Source organism: Myiozetetes cayanensis, unplaced genomic scaffold, assembly GCF_022539395.1.
Source record: "Myiozetetes cayanensis isolate MyiCay16 unplaced genomic scaffold, myiCay2020 scf5-8, whole genome shotgun sequence".
Lineage (NCBI taxonomy): Eukaryota > Metazoa > Chordata > Aves > Passeriformes > Tyrannidae > Myiozetetes > Myiozetetes cayanensis.
In genome coordinates, this window is record NW_026087742.1 from 28,576,653 (window position 1) to 28,595,552 (window position 18,900).

General features: G+C 46.7%; 1 protein-coding gene across 1 annotated transcript; it reads left to right on the plus strand.

Moving 5' to 3' along the window:
* The first annotated feature begins 3,534 nt into the window (after window positions 1–3,534).
* Window positions 3,535–14,542, plus strand: LOC126648489 (solute carrier family 2, facilitated glucose transporter member 3). Its single transcript, XM_050331485.1, has 10 exons — window positions 3,535–3,683; window positions 6,652–6,747; window positions 8,020–8,180; window positions 8,469–8,709; window positions 8,837–8,999; window positions 9,649–9,836; window positions 10,202–10,306; window positions 10,709–10,810; window positions 11,063–11,266; window positions 11,785–14,542. Exons 1-10 carry the CDS (start codon window positions 3,669–3,671, stop codon window positions 11,998–12,000), a joined length of 1,491 nt encoding a protein of 496 aa, XP_050187442.1. The 5' UTR covers window positions 3,535–3,668; the 3' UTR covers window positions 12,001–14,542.
* Window positions 14,543–18,900: the final 4,358 nt, after the last annotated feature.

The following is an 18,900-nucleotide window of genomic DNA, read 5'->3' on the forward strand; positions in this document are numbered from 1 at the left end:
ACAGTATCAGACAGCCCTGCTAAGGAGCTGTTAAGGTACTTCCCCTGGAACTGATCTGTGATGTGGGAGGTAGGTGTGTGTCCTAGGACAGAAACAAAACTGGTATTTAGGCGGAACAGCTTGTGATGCAAACTTCAAATGTGAATATTTAAGCATCAGCAGATGCGGCAAAACTCACTGAAATGGGTGTTTTTGCCACATTCCTTAGGAAAATTTGGGTTGCCGTGATGCATTTTGAGCTTGTGTCTCTTTTTTACTACTGTTTACTTTGCCAGCACTTGTAAAATAAAGCAGTACAACCCACTATGTTTTGCATTATGTGTTAGAGATTTAATTTTCAGCTGAACTCCTATTGCTTCTAAATGGGACTGGTATGTATTTAATCTAGTCTTGAAGTTTGGGTTGCTTAGCATTAGCAACAGCTTCATGTGGGTTTAGAATAAACAAGGAATGAGGACATTTCAGAAGAATGCAGTCCAAAAATTGCTTCTGAAATTTGGATATGCTTAGAGCCTCCACAGATATGGCAACTATTCACATTAACCAGTAATTTAATGTTTCCTGAGCTAATGCCAGAGTTTGAGACAGCTGGGTGATCAGATTCAAGGTGGAGTTTGCTGTGCTTGCAAACAAATGGAAAATAAGGTAGGAAAAGGAAAAACAAATGTGAGCCAAGATTAGTCAGAAAAAGAGGGGTAGGGAATTAGGCTGGACACAGCTCCTTGCTCCCAGGTGCAACCAGTAGCAAGGCTGACCATGTATTATTCCCTGTAGGCACATGCAGAAAAACACACACATGCCCCACATGTGTACATGTATGTACATGGCTGCCACATGGATCTACACAGGCGCACAAAGCATTTACACAAACACAAGCAGCACCAATGGCCTCACAGAACAAGCAGGATGGAGGTCCAGTAGTGGGAAATATACATATTTATATATATATGTGTACATATGCAAATATGATAAAATGGATCCTTCCAGGAGCTGGGCTCAGAGAGGCTGACCCCAGATACCAGTCTCCCTGATGCTGGCACAAGGCTGCAGCCCCACTCCAATTGGTGATGCACACACACAGACACACGCACTCAGGTGTGTGCATGGCTGGCCACGACAATCCTGGTCCCTCTAGTAGCCAACCTGCCATGGCCTTGCCCTTAGAGACAAGCAGACACCAGTGGTTCTCACCCCTATAAACCCCCAGATCCCAGAGTCGCTCTGGCAGCTGGCTGGGACTGTCCCAGTCTCTCCAAGAGGCAGCTCTTCCCTTACAGGCACCCCAGCTCCCAGCCACTTCACCTGGTTGCCAGCTATCTAGTTGGATCTTTATTTGTGCTGATACCCTCACCTGTACAGCCCTACTTTCTGCACCCTGGGCACATGGGCCCCTGTGACCTGGCACTCAGACCTCCGTACATACCACCCCATCCCCAAACAGAGAGCACCTCACCAAGGAAAAGAGTTAGAAATAGAAATTAACGGGATTGAGCAAACTGTGCTAATCAAGTGCTGGCCAGCTAAGAGTTTACATGCAACTGTCTGTTTTTTCCCCTCGTCTCTCCTTCTCTGCTCTTCGTTTCCTCCCTTAAACGTCCCATAGTAATAAGTCCTGTGCAATCCCAAAATTCTCTTCCCCTGCATCCTGTAAGGTGTCCGGTGACCCTGCATGCAGCACCGCCTCTTCCCCAGTCTAAAAGGTGCTCCAGCTTTGGCTTTGTGATGGGTTTCACACCTGAACAACAGGGCTGATGGCTCTCCTGGGATGGCACCTGGCCCAGGCAGGGTGTCCCTTCCTCTGAGTCCTTAATCTAGGTTGTCACCTGGCATTGTGTCCCTGTTTTCCTCCGGGTGTGTGAAAATTGGGTCTTTGATGTGCTAATGGCTCTTCTGATGGGCCTGGGAGTAGCTGGGGCAGGGTCTTATTTGGGGCCCTCTTCTGCTATTGTCTGTCCATGCTCTTTTGTTGGGTGTGAAGAGGAGCTTTTGTCATATAGCCTAAGAAAGAGGACTGTGCAGGCATCCTGTGCCCTTTTACACAGCTTTTTCTGCTGGGAATAATATTTTAACAACACACAAATACTTATCACATAAATATCGCATGAGTATTTATCAACCTCACTCACCTTTATAAATGCCATAAAATAAAAGGGTATTTGTGACGGTGAGTGGGGGAAAGCTTTGACCTGTTAACTTCCAGTTATGTGTGGCCAGGAGACCATGCCAAACAAACAGCAGAAGCGAATTAAAAATGTGATTTTTCTAGTTCCCCAGAATCTTATGACAAAAGTGGTGTCTGGTCTCAAAGTGTTTTTCCTAAAAATGAAAAAACAGGATGTCAGCTGTCTCCCCGACTTTGCCCTTATCCCCAGCTCTCAGCTGTTGCCATTTTCTGAAGTCGAAGATCTTGACAGGTTCTTAATTCAGGGAAGACTTTTATTTTTTGACAGCAGTTTTGCCTAAGATTCAAAGCACAGCTCTTCATTATTCTCCTAGAAGAGTTTGGTAATTGTTTGACCTGAAGGATGGACAGTAAATTACTATGGAGCACAGTAGCCTGGTTTGATTTAATCATAGGACAGTTTGGTTACAAGGACCTTAAAAATCATCTAGTTCCAATCTCCTTGCCATGGGCAGGGACACCTTCCACTACACCAGGTTGCTCAAAATCCCATCCAATCTGGCCTTGAACACCTCCAGAGAAGGGGCATCCCCAGTTCTCTGTGCAATCTGTGCCAGTGCCTCACCACTCTCACACTAAAGGGTTTCTAAACCTGTCCTCTCTCATTTTGAAGCCATTCCTCCTTGTCCTGTCACTACATGCCCTTGTAAGGAAGGGTACAAGTCTTAGGCTAAATGCAGCTTCAGCTTTGCCCCCGTCTTTCATAGGAAAAATATGTTTTTAGAAGTAAAAACATGCAACCAAAAAAACCAACAAAAAAAAATCCCCAAAACCCAGTTTTCCAGAACTGTGCCTCATCCACAGCTTTGGGAGGAGGGACGAGCATCCACAGAGCGGAGCGTGAGACTTTAGGCTTCTGCCCGCGATGTTTGTGTGGCTGCTTCTCTGCACCGTCACTGCCGGCATTGCTGCTTGGGCTTATAGGTCTGAATAATAAATATATTTATTTAAAAATACAATAAATAATAAATAGCGATGTCGCTTTGTGTCACGCAGCTGCTTTCGGCGCAAACCAGCGGCATCGTACCAATTAGCCAACGCCTGCGCCTGCCATCCGAGGTGCGGCGGGTCCTCGCCCCCGTGCCCCCCGTGCCTGCTCCCTGCGGAGCGGGGAGCGGAGCCGGGGCGCTCCATGGCCCCCCCGCCGCCCGGCACGCTCCGCCCGGTGCCACCGTCCGCCCCGCTCCATGACCGCCCGGCCGCCCGGCACGCAGGTTCTCGTCAGAGAGTGGTGCGAGCTCGGAGGGGTGTTTCGTGATTTTTTTTTTTTTTTTTTTTAGCTCTGTCGCAAAGAGAAATGACAGGATGCCGGGCAGCCCCTCCCCGCCCCTCCCTCCCAGGCTCCCGTGGCGAGCCCATAAATGCGTGCGGGGCGGGCTCGCACCATTCTCGAGCGTGGGCGGGCGCGGAGCCGCCTCCTCGCGGGTTCCGTTAGGTGGGGACGGGCGGCCGTTCGCCCGCAGACGTTCCCCGGGAGCCGCCGGCCATGGATGACAAAAAGGTGGGATGAGGAGCGCGGGTTCCTTCTCGTCCTCTTTCCCCTCGCCGCTCGGGTCCCCGGGCGCTTCGGCGGAGGGCCGGGGAGCGGGGATGCTGCCGCGACCGGCGGGAGGGCGGGCGGGGTTGGCTGCCGGCCCGGTGGCTGCCGCCGGGTGTCTGTTGGTCGCAGATGGATGCGGCGGTGGTGCCGGCAGGGCCGCTGCTTGGCCCCTTTGGAGGGTGGCTCGGGATAAGTCCCCATCTGCGGGAAGGGAGACGGGGCCGGGGGAGGGGAGGGCGGGCACAGTTTGGAATGGGTTGTTGTAGGTCGTGAGATCGATTTGGTTTCGTGCGCGTGGCGTGATGATGCACATGATGCTGTCCGTGTTTTAGGGTATTGATCACGAGGTTTGTTTTGCTGGCAGTGCCGCACTCGGTTTGTCCCAGGGTTTAGGATGCTGGAAGGGAGGTTGTTATTAAAGGCATTTTGTTTGGTGGTGGCATGATATATAAAGGCATTTTTAAATTTCAAGAAGGCGGCAAAGTGTATCCTTCAGCTCTTTCTCCTATGGAGACCAGGGGACATTTGTCGATATCGTAGTTCATCTGCAGCTGCGAGTGAGGTGTGTAGCAGTGGCGTGAGCTCATGACTGCGTGTGTTTGAATGTACCAAGGGAGACAGCAAATACCCAGCGGAACCCGGTGCGGGATGCCGGGGGATTATAGTTAGTCGGGAACAGCAGGATCGGGGAAGGACGAGGCCTTGCATCGCCATATTGATGTGAGATGGGGGCAGTGCGAGAGGATGAGGCAGAGGAAAGGGGAGCGCCCGGTCAAGGTCGCTCAGAGGAGCTCGGAGAGGCCGCTCCCGCCGGGCTCAACAAGTTGCACAGCTCTGGAGTTCCACTCAGTGAAGGAGGGGAGTTGGTGAGGAGCATCTCCTGGATAGCGCATGCTGCTGATGCCTGTGGTCGAAGGGAGGGGTGGTGGTTTGAATTCCTTGCTGGTGTGCAGACCTCAGCCTTGAGCCTTTTGATAGAGTGGGTGGAGCTGTACTATTTCTGAGCTCCCTGTTTGCCTTTTGGGGAGTGAGGGACTTGCAACAGTAACAAATGATCCATACAGTAGATCACGGCCTGGCTCACTGGAGGGTATGGGTCATGCCACGTGATGGCTGGGTGGTAGGAGGCTGGGTAGGAGACAAATAGCAGGCAACAGCCAGGAGAAGGAAGTGTGAAGGAGGGCAGAACGACTTATAGCTTGTGTATGTGCCATGTAGGTAAGGGGTACCCACAAAGCAAGTACCGGAAGAAAAAGGCCAGCTGTGGTCACTGCAAGCCATGACAAAGCAGAGTCCTGGGGGAAAGGTGCTGTTGCGTTGAAGATGTGGAGAGCTGGGTTTTTTTGTTCGCAGCTTAACTATACCTTCTGATTAGAGATGGCCTAGCCTGGGGTCTTAAAAGTACTTAAATATTGTAATGCCCTTTTACAGCATCATCCAGATGCTTTGAAAGAACTGTGTCCTTGTGGTTCTGTGCCCAATTTTCTCAAGGCAGAGATGAGAGGAGAAGTCACAGGGTGCCGTGGAGAATGCCTAGACTGCCTAGGGTGTGTTCAGGTGTGAATGCTACCTCGGTGGACATCTGTGCCTTGTCCCCTCTGTCTCCATTACTGACCTCGGCAGGAAGAGAACTCAGCCTTGAGATATTTACATGATGTAGGTGGGGGAAACCATGCCTGAGAGCAATTTCCTCAGTTTCTGTTTACTGGGGCCGAATTGGTAGGTTCTGTAGGTTCTTAGGGCTGTACAGGCCAGAAGCACATGCATGCTTGGCTTGAAAGATTGGTGAAGGTGATATGAGCACTGGCAGAAGGCTCTTGTCAGAAAATGGGCAGTTTTATGAGCCCTTACTGGAGCTGAGCCTAGAGAGTCTGAAAGAGCTGCGATAGTAGGCCCCATCAAGTACTTATCTCTACCCTTCCAGTGTAAGTACAATAATTGGAAAGTCTTGGAAAAGGGACTGTTATTATTTTTGGAAAAGCTTCCAATCCCTCCTGAGACAGAAACACGATCTTTCCAAATTGTGCCAACTCAAGCACTGGCTGCCTAAGCGCCAACTCCTGAGTCACCTGCTCCCCCACACCTCCCTCACTTGGAGCTGGCTTAAATGCCACAAGCTTCAAAAACGAATAAAATGTCAGATGCTTTTCACTGACACATTTCTCAATATGTGGGACTTCTGAGGGTTGGACCTTCAAGCTTTCTCCATGGCTCTGAGGGCTCAGCATTTTTTCTTTTAACAGAGATTCACATATACTGAAATTCCAGGGAATGTGCTTGATCTAAAATATCAACTATTGCCACAGCTTCAAGAAAAATAAGCGGGAAGGTTGGCAGTAACTGCTGCCATCTCTGAGGGAGGCTGCTGTGCCAGGTGCCCTGGGGCAGGGTTGGGAAGCTCTAGCCTGGGAAAAACAAGCCTGTTGCTGAAGAGTGCATGTTGTAACTGTTATGAGTGACTGCCAGTGTAGCTCATGGGCAGATCTGAGACTCAGTTTATGGGAACTTGTCAGCTGGCACAGAGAAGTTAGACCCTTCTTTCATGGCACGCCAGAGATCAGCAAAAGCTTCTGTAAAGCAGATCAACCCAAAATAACAGCTACTAATGCAGCCAGTGTATTCATTACTAATGAGCTGAGAATAGTTGTTGAAGGTCAGGAGATAATAAGGGGGAGGCCCTGACAAGGCCTCCCACTTGTAGTTACAGAACTTTTTCCTTCTGTACAGTTGCATTTCCCTTTCCAGGGAGGGGGATCCAGGGGATGCTACTGGTAGGTACCTACCCTTGCTGGATGAAAGGCCATTCCTGGCCCTTGGTGCACTTGCATATGGCACCTAGGAGGTGAAGCTGCTGTTTATGCTGAAGAGAAACTCCAGTTGTTTAGAAAGCCAAATTAACTAAATAAGTGTTTCCTCTCTCTTTCCACAGAAAATCACAGCACCCCTTATCTATGCTGTTTGCATTGCTGCCATTGGCTCTCTCCAGTTTGGGTACAACACTGGTGTCATCAATGCACCTGAGAAGGTGAGAGGAAGAATGGGCTGGGGAGGCTGTATGAGTGAGGGGCTGATGGGAAAACAGAGGTGTACAAAGGAGAGGAGCTTTCATCCAAGCTAATAATTTGGTTCTGGTTTATGAAGTCAATAAGAATTTAAAGTCCCATTTCAAATACAAAAAATGGACAGGAAGGGCAAACTTTTAGGGAGGAGAAAGAGCACACAGAGAGGTTAATTCTCTTAATTAGGAGCAAGGGGGGGCAGGAAGGCTCCATCTGCCATATGTGGTATGTGGAGGAATGTGAGCAACTTTAGTTTTGAGTCAGAATAAACCAGCCATGGCAGAAGGAATGTAGTGAGCAGTGTGCAGAAAACAGTGGAAGGTTGGTAAGGATTACAGTTGCTCTCGTTTAGTATATTTCAGGTTTCTTTATTTTACTTGTTTGTCCATTCCTTGTGTTAAGTATAGATTCAGTGCTTGCAGAAGGGTTGTGACTTGGGCACTCTGACCAAATCATCTCATGACTGTAGCCTAGGAAGAGATGCAGAAAATGAGAGATGTGGTTTTCATGTAACTTTAAGATGGTTCCTCTCTCAAGAACTGAGTCACCAATACCACATCCACGCTGTCTCCGGGAAGAGATGTCACATCACCGGTGGGATGGGGGATGGGGGTGGGTCCTCCCTAGCTAATGTCCTGCTGCCATCTGCTGGGGGCAGACACTCTGTCCCCCCTAGCCCATGCAGAATTTCCCTCATTGTCTAGGAGGATGCCTTGGAAATCAGCATCATGGCCCTGTTGGGTTGTTCTACATAATGCTGATTTTCAGCCTTACTTCAGTGAAGCCTTGTGTTTCTTTTAACAATGTCCATACCAGAAAGCCTCTGCCTGCTACCAGTGTTTTGATATTGCCAGAAATGCCCCCTTCCATTCTCTGTTCATGTTTTCTTTTTTTCCTTTTACTTCCAACTGTCTCACACTCCTCCCAAGAACCACCAGTGACTCACCTAATCCAAAATATTCAGAAGATAAGCCTGTTTTCCCTAATAAACACTGCTGTCTTGTGTATACCCCATTTTTCCACCCCCACCCCCGAGTTCAGTGAAGAAATCTCTCGCTCATTATACTGCTACTTCCTGTTTCTGCCCCTCATCTTCCCCTTGTGTGACTTGCTGCTGCCTGCTGACTTTTTTTTTTTTTTTTGAGTGTGGTGTTCTGTTGTTTTCATGGCAGCCCCTTTCCCCAGTGCAAAATGCCTCCCTCTGGATTGTAACTCTATCTCCACCTGATCTCTTGCAGATCATCCGGACGTTCTTCAATAAAACCCTGTCAGATAGGAGTGGGAAGGCTGTCTCCCAAGAGCTCCTCACCTCCCTGTGGTCCCTTTCTGTGGCCATCTTCTCAGTAGGAGGTATGATCGGCTCCTTCTCAGTCAGCCTGTTTGTCAACAGATTTGGCAGGTAAGTTGGAAATAGGGATACAATCTGTTAAACTATTTTTCCCTTCTGCAGTGGAGTTTTGGGAGGAAGAGGGCAGAGGTGAGCGGAAGCGAGGAGGAGATGTCTCGGGAGGAAGCAGGAATGTGTGGGCTGCAAAAAGAAAGGAAGGGTTTCAGGCCAAGGCAGGAGTTGAATGGGTATTATTCTGTTCCCACCCCTGAGACAGGAGATCATGGTCAGGTTTATCCCTCTCCCAGTGATTTTCCTGTTGGCAGTTTAAGCTCAGTCTTAACATCTTTACCTGGGCAGGAGGAACTCCATGCTACTGGTGAATGTCTTGGCCTTTGCTGGTGGCCTCCTCATGGCCTTCTCTAAGGCAGCAAAGGCAGTGGAGATGCTGATTCTTGGCCGCTTCATTATTGGCGTCTTCTGTGGTCTCTGCACCGGCTTTGTGCCCATGTACATCAGCGAGGTCTCACCCACCAGCGTCCGTGGAGCCTTTGGCACCCTCAACCAGCTGGGCATTGTTGTGGGCATCCTGGTGGCTCAGGTAGGCTTGGCACAACCTGCTCATGCCCGTGGGGGAGGGTGAGGAGAGTTGCACTGTAATACTGGAGTGGGAGTGAGGAACGGAAGTGTTTAAATCACTCTTCTTTCTCTCTTAATTCTTGGTGTAGATCTTTGGCCTGGAGGGAATCATGGGGACTGAAGCACTTTGGCCACTGCTTCTGGGGTTCACAGTCCTCCCAGCAATCCTGCAGTGCGTGGGTCTTCTGTTCTGCCCTGAGAGCCCCCGTTTCCTGTTGATCAACAAGATGGAAGAAGAGAAAGCGCAAGCAGGTAAGAACTCATCTCGAAGGGGCAGGGCAATGTTCTGGCTCCCAGCCTACACTGAATTTGAGTGGGAGGCCAGGACTGACTCTGGAGCCTGTGGTGGATTAGGGTGTGACTCCCGGAGGGCATCAGATCAGGCCTGGCCTATCCTCCCATCCTTTAGGTTGCACCAGTGCCAGAAAACATGAGAAACCTGGCATCCCAGCATAGGCTCCAGGTGGAATTAAGACTTGAGGAGTGGCACCTGGCCTAGTGGGAAGTAGCAGGATGAGCTACTGCCACTCTACCATCTCCTCCTGAAAGGCAGGAAATAGGATGACATTTAACAAGGAGCTTGGAGGTCTGGGATCAGCTCTGGCAAGAGCATGAACAGAATTTGGGATCAAATATTAGCTTGGAGGTCAATCAACATGAGTAGGACCTATGCCCGATTTCCTTGTTGATCACAGCACTTTGACCTGGGTTGAAAAGATGAGCAAGGCTGCATGTAGAGGCTTGGTCTTCCCTGTGTAACAGGCCCAAACACCAACTGGCAGGTGTTCCACTCTTGCTCCTGTGCCCTCCCTGAAATAGCAGGGCAGGATACACACACACACCCCCCCACAGCCGGTAGGTCTGTGTATTATGCCTGACACTTTTTGATTCCTCCCTCCAGTTCTCCAGAAGCTCCGTGGTACACAAGATGTGTCTCAGGACATTCAGGAGATGAAAGAAGAAAGTGCTAAAATGTCCCAAGAAAAGAAAGCCACTGTGCCAGAGCTCTTCCGTTCTCCAAACTACCGTCAAGCCATTATCATTGCCATCATGCTGCAGCTCTCCCAACAGCTCTCAGGCATCAATGCTGTGAGTTACCTTCCTGTCCCATCTGCTGGGCCTCCTTTATCTCTAGCTAAACTTACACTTGCCACTGATGCAGAGAGAACTGTACCTCCAAAAATGTCTTTGTGCCTTGACTGGAGGTCACTGTTGTGTGATATGGCAAAGACGGCTGAGATGGAAGGTGAATATTGTGTTGGTTTTCACTTTTCCCACACACACTGTGGCAAGACACTGCAACCTTGCACCAGGTGAATGAACCACGATGAGAACTGTGGAGTGCTGCTTAGAAACTCCCTGTTGGGGTGTGCAAGCCAAATAGGCAGAGAATAAGGGACATGCTCTCAAACATGGGACCATGACTTGTGTCCAACTTTTGCTTCTCTTCCCAGGTATTCTATTATTCTACTGGGATTTTTGAAAGAGCTGGTATCAAACAGCCTGTGTATGCCACCATTGGAGCTGGCGTGGTGAACACGGTCTTCACTGTTGTGTCGGTGAGTGGAACGAGGCCTGGGCCTCTCTGGGAGATGTGACTAAAGACAAGTAGCCAGTGGCTGTGTCAAAGCATTGAGCTGGGCAGTGTAGGAGCAAAGAAAAGAATTAATCAAAGGCATTTGTGGGAGGAGAGGTGGGCAGAAAGAGGTATTGTTTTCTTAGATGAAAAGGAAGGTAAAAAAGGAGTGCATGGGGGAAAAGTGATGAGAGAAAGCAGTAGCAAGAACCGGAGTGGAAAAACTTGTGCTGAGGATGGAATAGCCTGGTGACCTGAACTGAAATCACCACTGTCACTGAGGGTTACAGGCAGATGAAAAAAGAGATGATGGACACACTGAGCAAGGGAGCCTGCTGTGCTTTTGGTGCCAAAGTAATGGATTTTTATTCTGCCATTTTTCCAGCTCTTCCTGGTGGAGCGTGCAGGGCGCAGGACCCTCCATTTAGCTGGTTTGGCTGGCATGGCTGTGTGTGCTGCTATTATGACTGTTGCTTTAGCTCTGAAGGTGAGTAATTAGTGTTCATATCCATGGTGACCCCAGCAGGGTACTTATAAGAGTTTACATCTGCAGTGCTGCCCTGTAGGGCAGGTAGAGCTGGGGCTATACAGGACTGTGCAGTAGAGAGTGCAATTTTCTAACTCTGGAAACTGCTGCAGTGTTCACAGTGCAGCTGAGAAAGTTGTGACTCTGGAGTTGGCATTGTGTTGTGCCATGTTTGCCTCAAACTGCAGCTGATTGTATTTTGTTCCCTTGCAGGACATCGTGGAATGGATCAAATACATCAGCATTGTTGCCACTTTTGGCTTTGTGGCTCTTTTTGAGATTGGCCCTGGCCCTATCCCATGGTTCATTGTGGCAGAACTCTTCAGCCAGGGCCCACGGCCTGCAGCCATGGCAGTGGCTGGGTGTTCCAACTGGACCTCCAATTTCTTGGTGGGAATGCTCTTCCCCTACGCAGAGGTAAGTCCTGGTTTATAAAGCACTGTGAGAACACTGCAGCATTGGAATAGGTGTCCAGAAAGGCTGTAGAATCTCCACCCTTGGAGACTTCCAGCACATGATTGTATGACCTTTAATGATGTGACGTCTCCTGGAAGCTGTCCCTGCTTTGAGCAGAGGGCTGGTGAATCTTCCAGAGGTCCCTGACTCAGTGCTGTGGTTGTTAATGAAGGTTAGCGGTGCTGTTGCTCACCTTACGTTCTGGTGTCTCAACTGCTTGAAATTTGCAAATAGTTGAAAGAGCCATTTTACTTAGCACATCAAGGCTTTCCCTTTAAAAGCCTTGATTTTAGTCACCCCTAGGAGCATTAAAGTCTTTCAGAAGCCCCCAGGAGCCTGATTTAATTTTAAAAAACATCAATGAGAAGAAGGGCATTGTTGGAGAAAGGTGTTGGAATTTTGACCTGTCAACAGCAAATGACCTTGCATTTAGATTCATTTTCAAATCAAAACCTCCTCTGCTTTTGTCCTCCCTGCAGAAACTATGTGGCTCCTATGTCTTCCTCATCTTCCTCGTTTTCCTGGTCATCTTCTTTGTCTTCACATTCTTCAAAGTGCCGGAGACCAAGGGCAGGACTTTTGAAGACATCTCCAGGGGCTTTGAAGGGCGAGCAGCTTCCAACCCTACGTCCCCTTTAGAGAAGAGCTCCATGGTGGAGCTGAACAGCATACAAGCTAACAAAGAAGTTGCCTAAGATTCCTGAAACACCCATTCTTCAACTCTCACATGCTTAAAGAGTCATTAAAGGAATGAGCAAAGAAAACCATGAGAACTGGGACATTTTTCCCCTCCTCAATTGCTGCTATTTTCTTCTTTTCACCCACATGCTTGTCCATTGTGCCAGCCTTACCAGCATTAAGCGAATCTGATATGGGTGATCTGCCATACTGGAAAGCACCTGGCACTTGTAAAAATAATCTCATCTTCCCTGTCAAACACCAGGAGAACAGAGAAGAGCTGGCAGTGGTTTTTGCTTTTCTCACATCAAATTGCCATCTGGGGTTGACATACTTATGCACACAGTGACCATTATGTATTTGAATTACTATTTTTGTAGTGAGTTAAAGTGACCCGCTAAACAAGTCCCCAGCCCTTTGAGTCTATTTTGTGTGCGTGTGTACAGTGCTACACTGAAATTTAGCAAGCCTACCAAAAAACCAGGTTGCTTTTTCCTATCCAGTGTGCACTTTTTTTAGCCTCAGGTAAAAGGGGACCAAGTCACATGCATATTTTTTCCTGCTCTTTTATTTTTTTTGTATAGAGAAACTGAAAGCATACTTTTACTTCAGTTTATTTATTTGTATGTCACTTTGTAAATATTTATTTTTTTAATGGTGTACAAAAATGTACAGATGAAATCGAGGAAGTTTAAGAGAAATAGGTATTCTAACGAAAGATGCTGTAGACTTGAGGCGCAATAAGGACTGTAAAGGAGGAATGTGGTACTAAAAAGGAGAGAGAGCATTTTGGGTGGTATGTACAACAGAGCCAATTATGCACATTACCTTTAAGTTATTTGTGCCCTCTGGTAAGAAATTCAAAGAATTGTGTACTTGTGAGAAGAGGTGCAGTTCTCCACCAAAATCTCTGTTATCAGGGATTTTTTGGTGGCTGTTTTAAATAACTATTCCCAAGTGTTCATTGGAAAGTGATACTGGAGCTTACAATGAGTGTTGTTAGATTATATTTTCAGACGTGGTTTTAAGCATTCTATGGATGATTGAGGGTGGTGATAGCTAACCAGAAGGTAACTTTTCCTGCCTTCCCTTAATTTTCTCTTTTGGCTTTTCTGTTGTATTCTAGTAGGTCATAAAGTCTGAAATTTGCGGACTGTTACTTAAAGGCGTGCAAGGACAAAAAATTATTTTTCAAAGCTATATTTTCTTAGCAGTTGTTCCTATAAATATTACAGAGGCATGTAGCATGACCCTTCTGGACACAGGCATGGTCAGTTATGGTACATGTAAGTTCATAAAGGTAGAGATGTAGGACTAGAGAAACAGAGCTACTGGAAGTTGCTAGTTTAGCAGTATGAAAGGTCTGTAGTGCTCAGTCGCCTTCTTGGTTGCAGGCCAAATGTTTTTGCCCTGTGTATCCTCTCTGGAAGATCTGCATGATGTTGTGGTGGTGCTCACCAGCGTGCTGTGTAGGTGTGTACAGCTCTGTAATAGTGCCTCTGTTAAAAGAAATGTGGCAGACAGTAATTGTACATCAGAAAACATGGGTGTCCCTGCTTGTCCTACTGCTGGGCAGTTGTGAGAGTGTGTGTGCACGCGCCCTGGCTAGCACAGTTCAGATGGGCAAAAAGTAGCATGTAATACTTGCAGTCAAGGGGTGGGAGCTTTACTCCACTGACTGCACTGCTCTGTCAAGAGACTCAGGGCCTGTGCCTGTCCAGGCCTGCACAAGCTGTCTAAAGGTAGCGCAGAGGTAAGTCCAATTTAACTTCCTGCTCTAAGATGAAGTCTGCATCTAGTCTGCAGTTTTGGACTTGATCAAACTAAGGTCTACCTGCTGGAATTCACTGTTGATTTTGCTAGAAGAGGCAAACACACAGAGTCCAAGGCGGGTAAAAGGAGGAAAGGCTCAGAAAGGTAGGAAGGGACAGCAAGACTTTTGTAGCATAGATAGCCCAAGCTTTCTTACCAACATACTGCTTCAGAGCAGGTTAGAAAAGTTCCCATTGGTGTATATTTTGGGGGGTATCTGACGTTTTCAGTAGCTAGTGATGACATTTCTACCTTCCCTAATACGATACAGTTGCAGAGATCAGTTAAATTTGCTGCTGTGAAATGCTTCCTGTGAGTTAATTTGAAATACCCCACCTTTGCACAATGCAACTGTATTACATCAAGTTTTACCTAGCTTTTTATCAGGCTTACATGCCAGGTATTTATTCTCAGAAGTATTATATAAGACTTCTTTCCGAACTTTGACATTTTGACTCAGTTACACAGGTTTCTGTGCCCTTCCTTTGACCCTCCAGCACGTCCAGACATGATATTTCTATATGGGGTATCTGTATGTTAGGAAATTACCCCTACGGCTGTGCATAAGAGCATTCCATACTTCGCATCAGATGTGTGTTGGCTTGGACCGAAATGTGTAGGCCTTTCTCACATGGTATCTCTTTGTTATTTTCTTTTTCTGTAACAGCATTGTGAATATTTTGGATGGATTTTATATGCTTATTAATGTGGTGGTTTCCCGGTTTTGAAATAAAAAATATCAAATAAGTGGCTTATTTGGATTTTGCCTTTATCCTGTAGGTCTTCTGTTTCTTATTCCTTTATCACAGCCTGGGCATATACCCTGAATGTCACCAGCATCTACCCTGTAACCTTTTTGGCTAGCTCAGCACTCTGCATTTGCTGTTTTAGTCTAGTGGAAATGGTAATTCCTCTCAGCCTCCATGTAAATCACCTTTAATTTCCTTACTGTTATTCCTTAGGAGTTTTTAAACTAAAAAGGTATGCATCTCTGCTTTCTGTTCACCCAAATGCTTTTGTTTGCCTACAAATACTTTCCCAGTGTTTCTCAGTAACAGGGAGAGGGATGTGGCTGGAGGTTATGAATCCTGTCCAGAGACAAAGCACCTGAGACTTCTGCCCCTGCTCTTTTCTCCTTGTGGTCCTCAACTTCTGTGTCAGGAAGGTGAAGAGGAGGCACTTTGTTCTGTAGCTGATGCTTTGCTCCCTCTGTCTGGCAAGTGACCTTTATGTCCTCTGACATCATGCCTGTGTGCAGTCAGTACTGGCTGTCTGAAAGGAGCAGTGTTGTGAAGAAAAAACCGCACTGCCCACAGAGCAAGCCAGTTCCCAGGAGCTGATCCTACAGCTGATCCTAGTGGGCATTTCTTGACCCACTATTGGGTCTGGAACGCTCTCACCCATGGCTCTTTTGCCTAGGGAGTTCTGAGCACCCACCTATTCTCAGGCTCTCCTTTTCCTGCCCTACAGCTATCTAACAAGTCCAAGAAGTCTATGCCTTTTTAGGCAGAAACTATAAGAAGAGATCATCAAAAAAATACTCAAGTAAAACATCCTTTAGAGGAGGAGGATGGATTGAAGTGAGAGGAAGGAAAAGATAACAGAACCCAGAGTATCCTAGAGCAGGAATCTGGCTAATATAACTCCAGAGTCAGCAGGCTGCAATGAGAAAAGAGCAGGGAATAAAGTCTGTAAAAGGAGTAAAGTCTCAAAAAGCTCAGCATAACTGAGATCCAGTACAGACTTTCTGAAGCCCAACATTACTGGCTGCTGCATGCTCCTAGCCTGTGTTTTGCTAAGTTTGGTATGCAACCAGCCTTGGAGCTGGGGAGTGCTCTGGGCTAATCTGTCTAGGATTGTTTTTCAATTCTAGCTGAGCTAAAAAAATAAAGCCTAGCCATCCAAACTCAACCATATCTAGCTCAAACTTAACTCTTAACATTTCAATTTTCTTTGTGAAAATAGGAGGCAAAGAGCAAAATCACTTGGAGCCAAAGCACATGATTCACTGAGCTCTAAATTAATATTTGGTGTAGTTTTTGTGATAAATGAGGTTTTGTTTTGGATCTGGTTATTTCTGAAAACTGCAAGGAAGCTTCAAAAGGAAAATCTGTTAGCAATTAAATGGTTTGAATGTGTGAAGGTGGGTTGTTTTCTGTTGAAACTGTTCATCACATCCAAATGAGCATGTAGGCAGTTCTTGCGGCCTCCACAATCCCCCACAGAACTGAGTCACTGGAGAACCCTTCAAAGAGTGAAACTACTGCTGAGTGGACAAGAGAAGGCCCCCAAGGATAACAAGTGTCATCAGCCACGTCAAAAATGTTTCAGTGCTGTTTTACAGGCTAGAGTATGATAGAGTGTCACAGCATCACTGACAACATTTGTCACTTTTTGCTTGTGCTATTTGTGATGAATATATTTGTGTACCAGGCAAAAATAGCAGTTTATTTCTGTGAGAAGAAATGTGGGGGGAGAAAAAAAAAAAAAAACAAAACAACAACAACCACATTTTACTGGAGGTAATTTCACTGGTGCATGCCCAGTGCACAAATCTTTATTTTTGATTTTGTGCTCTAAAAAGAGCACATTTGAGTTCCAGACATTGCAGAAGCTGGGGCTGCTTCTCCCTTGGGAGCATATCTGGGTGAGAGCCCAAGCAGGGCTGTGCAGTCTCGCCTCCAAGCAAAGTTGCTAAACCTTTCTTTGAGGGCTACTCCAAGAAGGAACATTTGCTAGTTTGGGAGGGGACTGTGCCATCATAGGTTTCATTTGAGAGGAAGGAAGGTGTGGACACACTGCTAATGCCATTATAAGGGGCTGTGATGGAGCAGCAGCAGGGGGTGACTCAGTACAACGTTTTCTCATGCTGTGCACATCATGAGAAGGATCCTGACAGCAGGTAAATCAAACGCGCATTTTACTGCATTGAGAATTTGTGTCTTTTGCTTCTTTTTCAGGCTTTCTACAGACAGGACCAAGGATGCAGTTCTAATGTTTTCTGCACTTTCAGAAGGATTCTTTGAAGACATGTGAGATGCTTACTGGAAAACCTGGGGTACGTGGCTGTGGTCTGTCAACGCTTTAGCCTGGCTCTGTCCTTACACGGTGAGTTACCAGACAAGAGGCAGTTGTCTTCATAGCATGCTGTTGGGAAAGACAGCACTTAGGCTGTCTTAGACAAGGAAAGAAAATAGTTTTATTTCCTAAAATATATACTGCTAAGGCAACTTAATAGATATTACTTGAAAGTATGCCATTTCTAGTGGAGACAGGCTGTGTAAATAACTTGTAAAATACTTGCTGTGATAAATCTTGTTTCTATGCTTTACCTCACTAACTTACACAGTGCTTACAAGAATTGTCTCTTCCCTAAGACACAGATTCAGCATGCCTGATAGACACATGACTGACCTGCTAAGTCTGTTTTCTGCTGCTGTTGCACAACTGTTTCCTGTTTAGCAAATGGGCACAGGGATTTATGTAAGGCAGTCACATCGGTGCACCAGTCACTGTGACATGCAGTGTGGGACCACTGCAGATCATGTACTGAACTAGTAACTGGCCATTCATATAGTGATCCACCTGATCAAACAGCACCCAGTCTTTCATCTCTAGTTTCTCTTTCATCCTGTATTTTAGTCTTCTCCATCATGAACAGATTTGCCTTCCATCAACAAATTTGCATGTCCATCACAACCAAACACAGATGTTTATTGCATCCTTTATATTCCTGCCACCAACTGCTATTGTCTGCAATATTATCTTGGTTTTAACTTTTTACATTAAATTCTTTGGAGTCTAGACTAGCTTTATTGCCCCTTTACTTTGCTTATTTCTTTCAGAGTGCTCTCTCTGGGATGGATCAAAGCTCACAATGACAGTCTCAACCTCATAACTCTTCTTTGAGCCTAGGCTATGACGCAAGTCTATGACCTAAAGAGTCCTCCAGGTTTAGGACAGAGCAACCAGAATAATTTTCCACTGAGGAAGGCATAAGGATCCAGAACAAGGAGAGGATGAAAGCTGGCATCACTGGTGAAGGTGTGGAGGGTCATGAACACGGCAGTGTTAACAGCAGACACTGATGATGTATGGAAGAGTCCATAGGTGCCTGAATAAAGAAAAGAAACAGTGAAGTCTGTGAGGATGTAGTGAAGCAATCAGTAAAAAGAGAAGGGTGGGTTACTGATCTCTGAGGACAGAATCATAGAATAGTTTGGGTCCCTGCTATGGGCAGGGACATCTTCCACTAGACAAGGTTGCTCAGAGCCCCATCCAACTTGGCCCTGAAGACTTCCAGTCATGGGGCAGCCACAAACAAATAGCTACGTCAGTCACAGTGTTCCTTGCAGTAGGACCTCACCTCTTGGTCCACAAAGATTGGGTTCTGCTTGCTTGGAAGATGGCACTAAAAATGCCTCTCAAGGGCCACAGTCAGGGAAAACTGATGGGCATGCAAGATACAGCTGGCTCAGCTGGACTAAACTTATCAGAGTGGCATATCAGAAGCAGCCTTGCCATAAACACAAAGCAGAGGCACCTTCCTACCTGTGTCAGGTAATGTAAGACAAGGTTCTGACAAACAAAACCGGCCAAGGCCAATGTCAGCCAAGCCCAGGGTGGACAGACACCACCACTGCACTGAAACCTGCAGGGGCTTGTCCAGCTCAGAAAAACCACCAGTGCAGGAGTGTTGAGAAGTACTTTCCAGCTTCCTCATTTCATGCCAGAAACAAAACTTCAGGAGAGTGAGGGAGCAGCATCACACTGCCTTTCTGCTCTGACTTCTTTCTCATTCTGATGCAAGAGTATCATTCACACTGATCATACATTGCTGGTGGGTAACGGGATGTGTTGTAATTCTCTGGTCATACACAGAAAACAAAAAAACCATCGTATTAGTGTAAATCTGTGGTGTTTCCAAACACATCATTTAGAGCACTTTTTTTCTGTGAGAAAGACTGATACCTTTTTCTAAATGTAATTGAAACCAAACCAAATAAAAAAAAAATACACCCCCCCCCCGAAAATAAAAACAAAACAAAACAATACAAAACAAATGACATCCAGTTCCTGACTAGCTATGTGTGTGAGGACAGAGC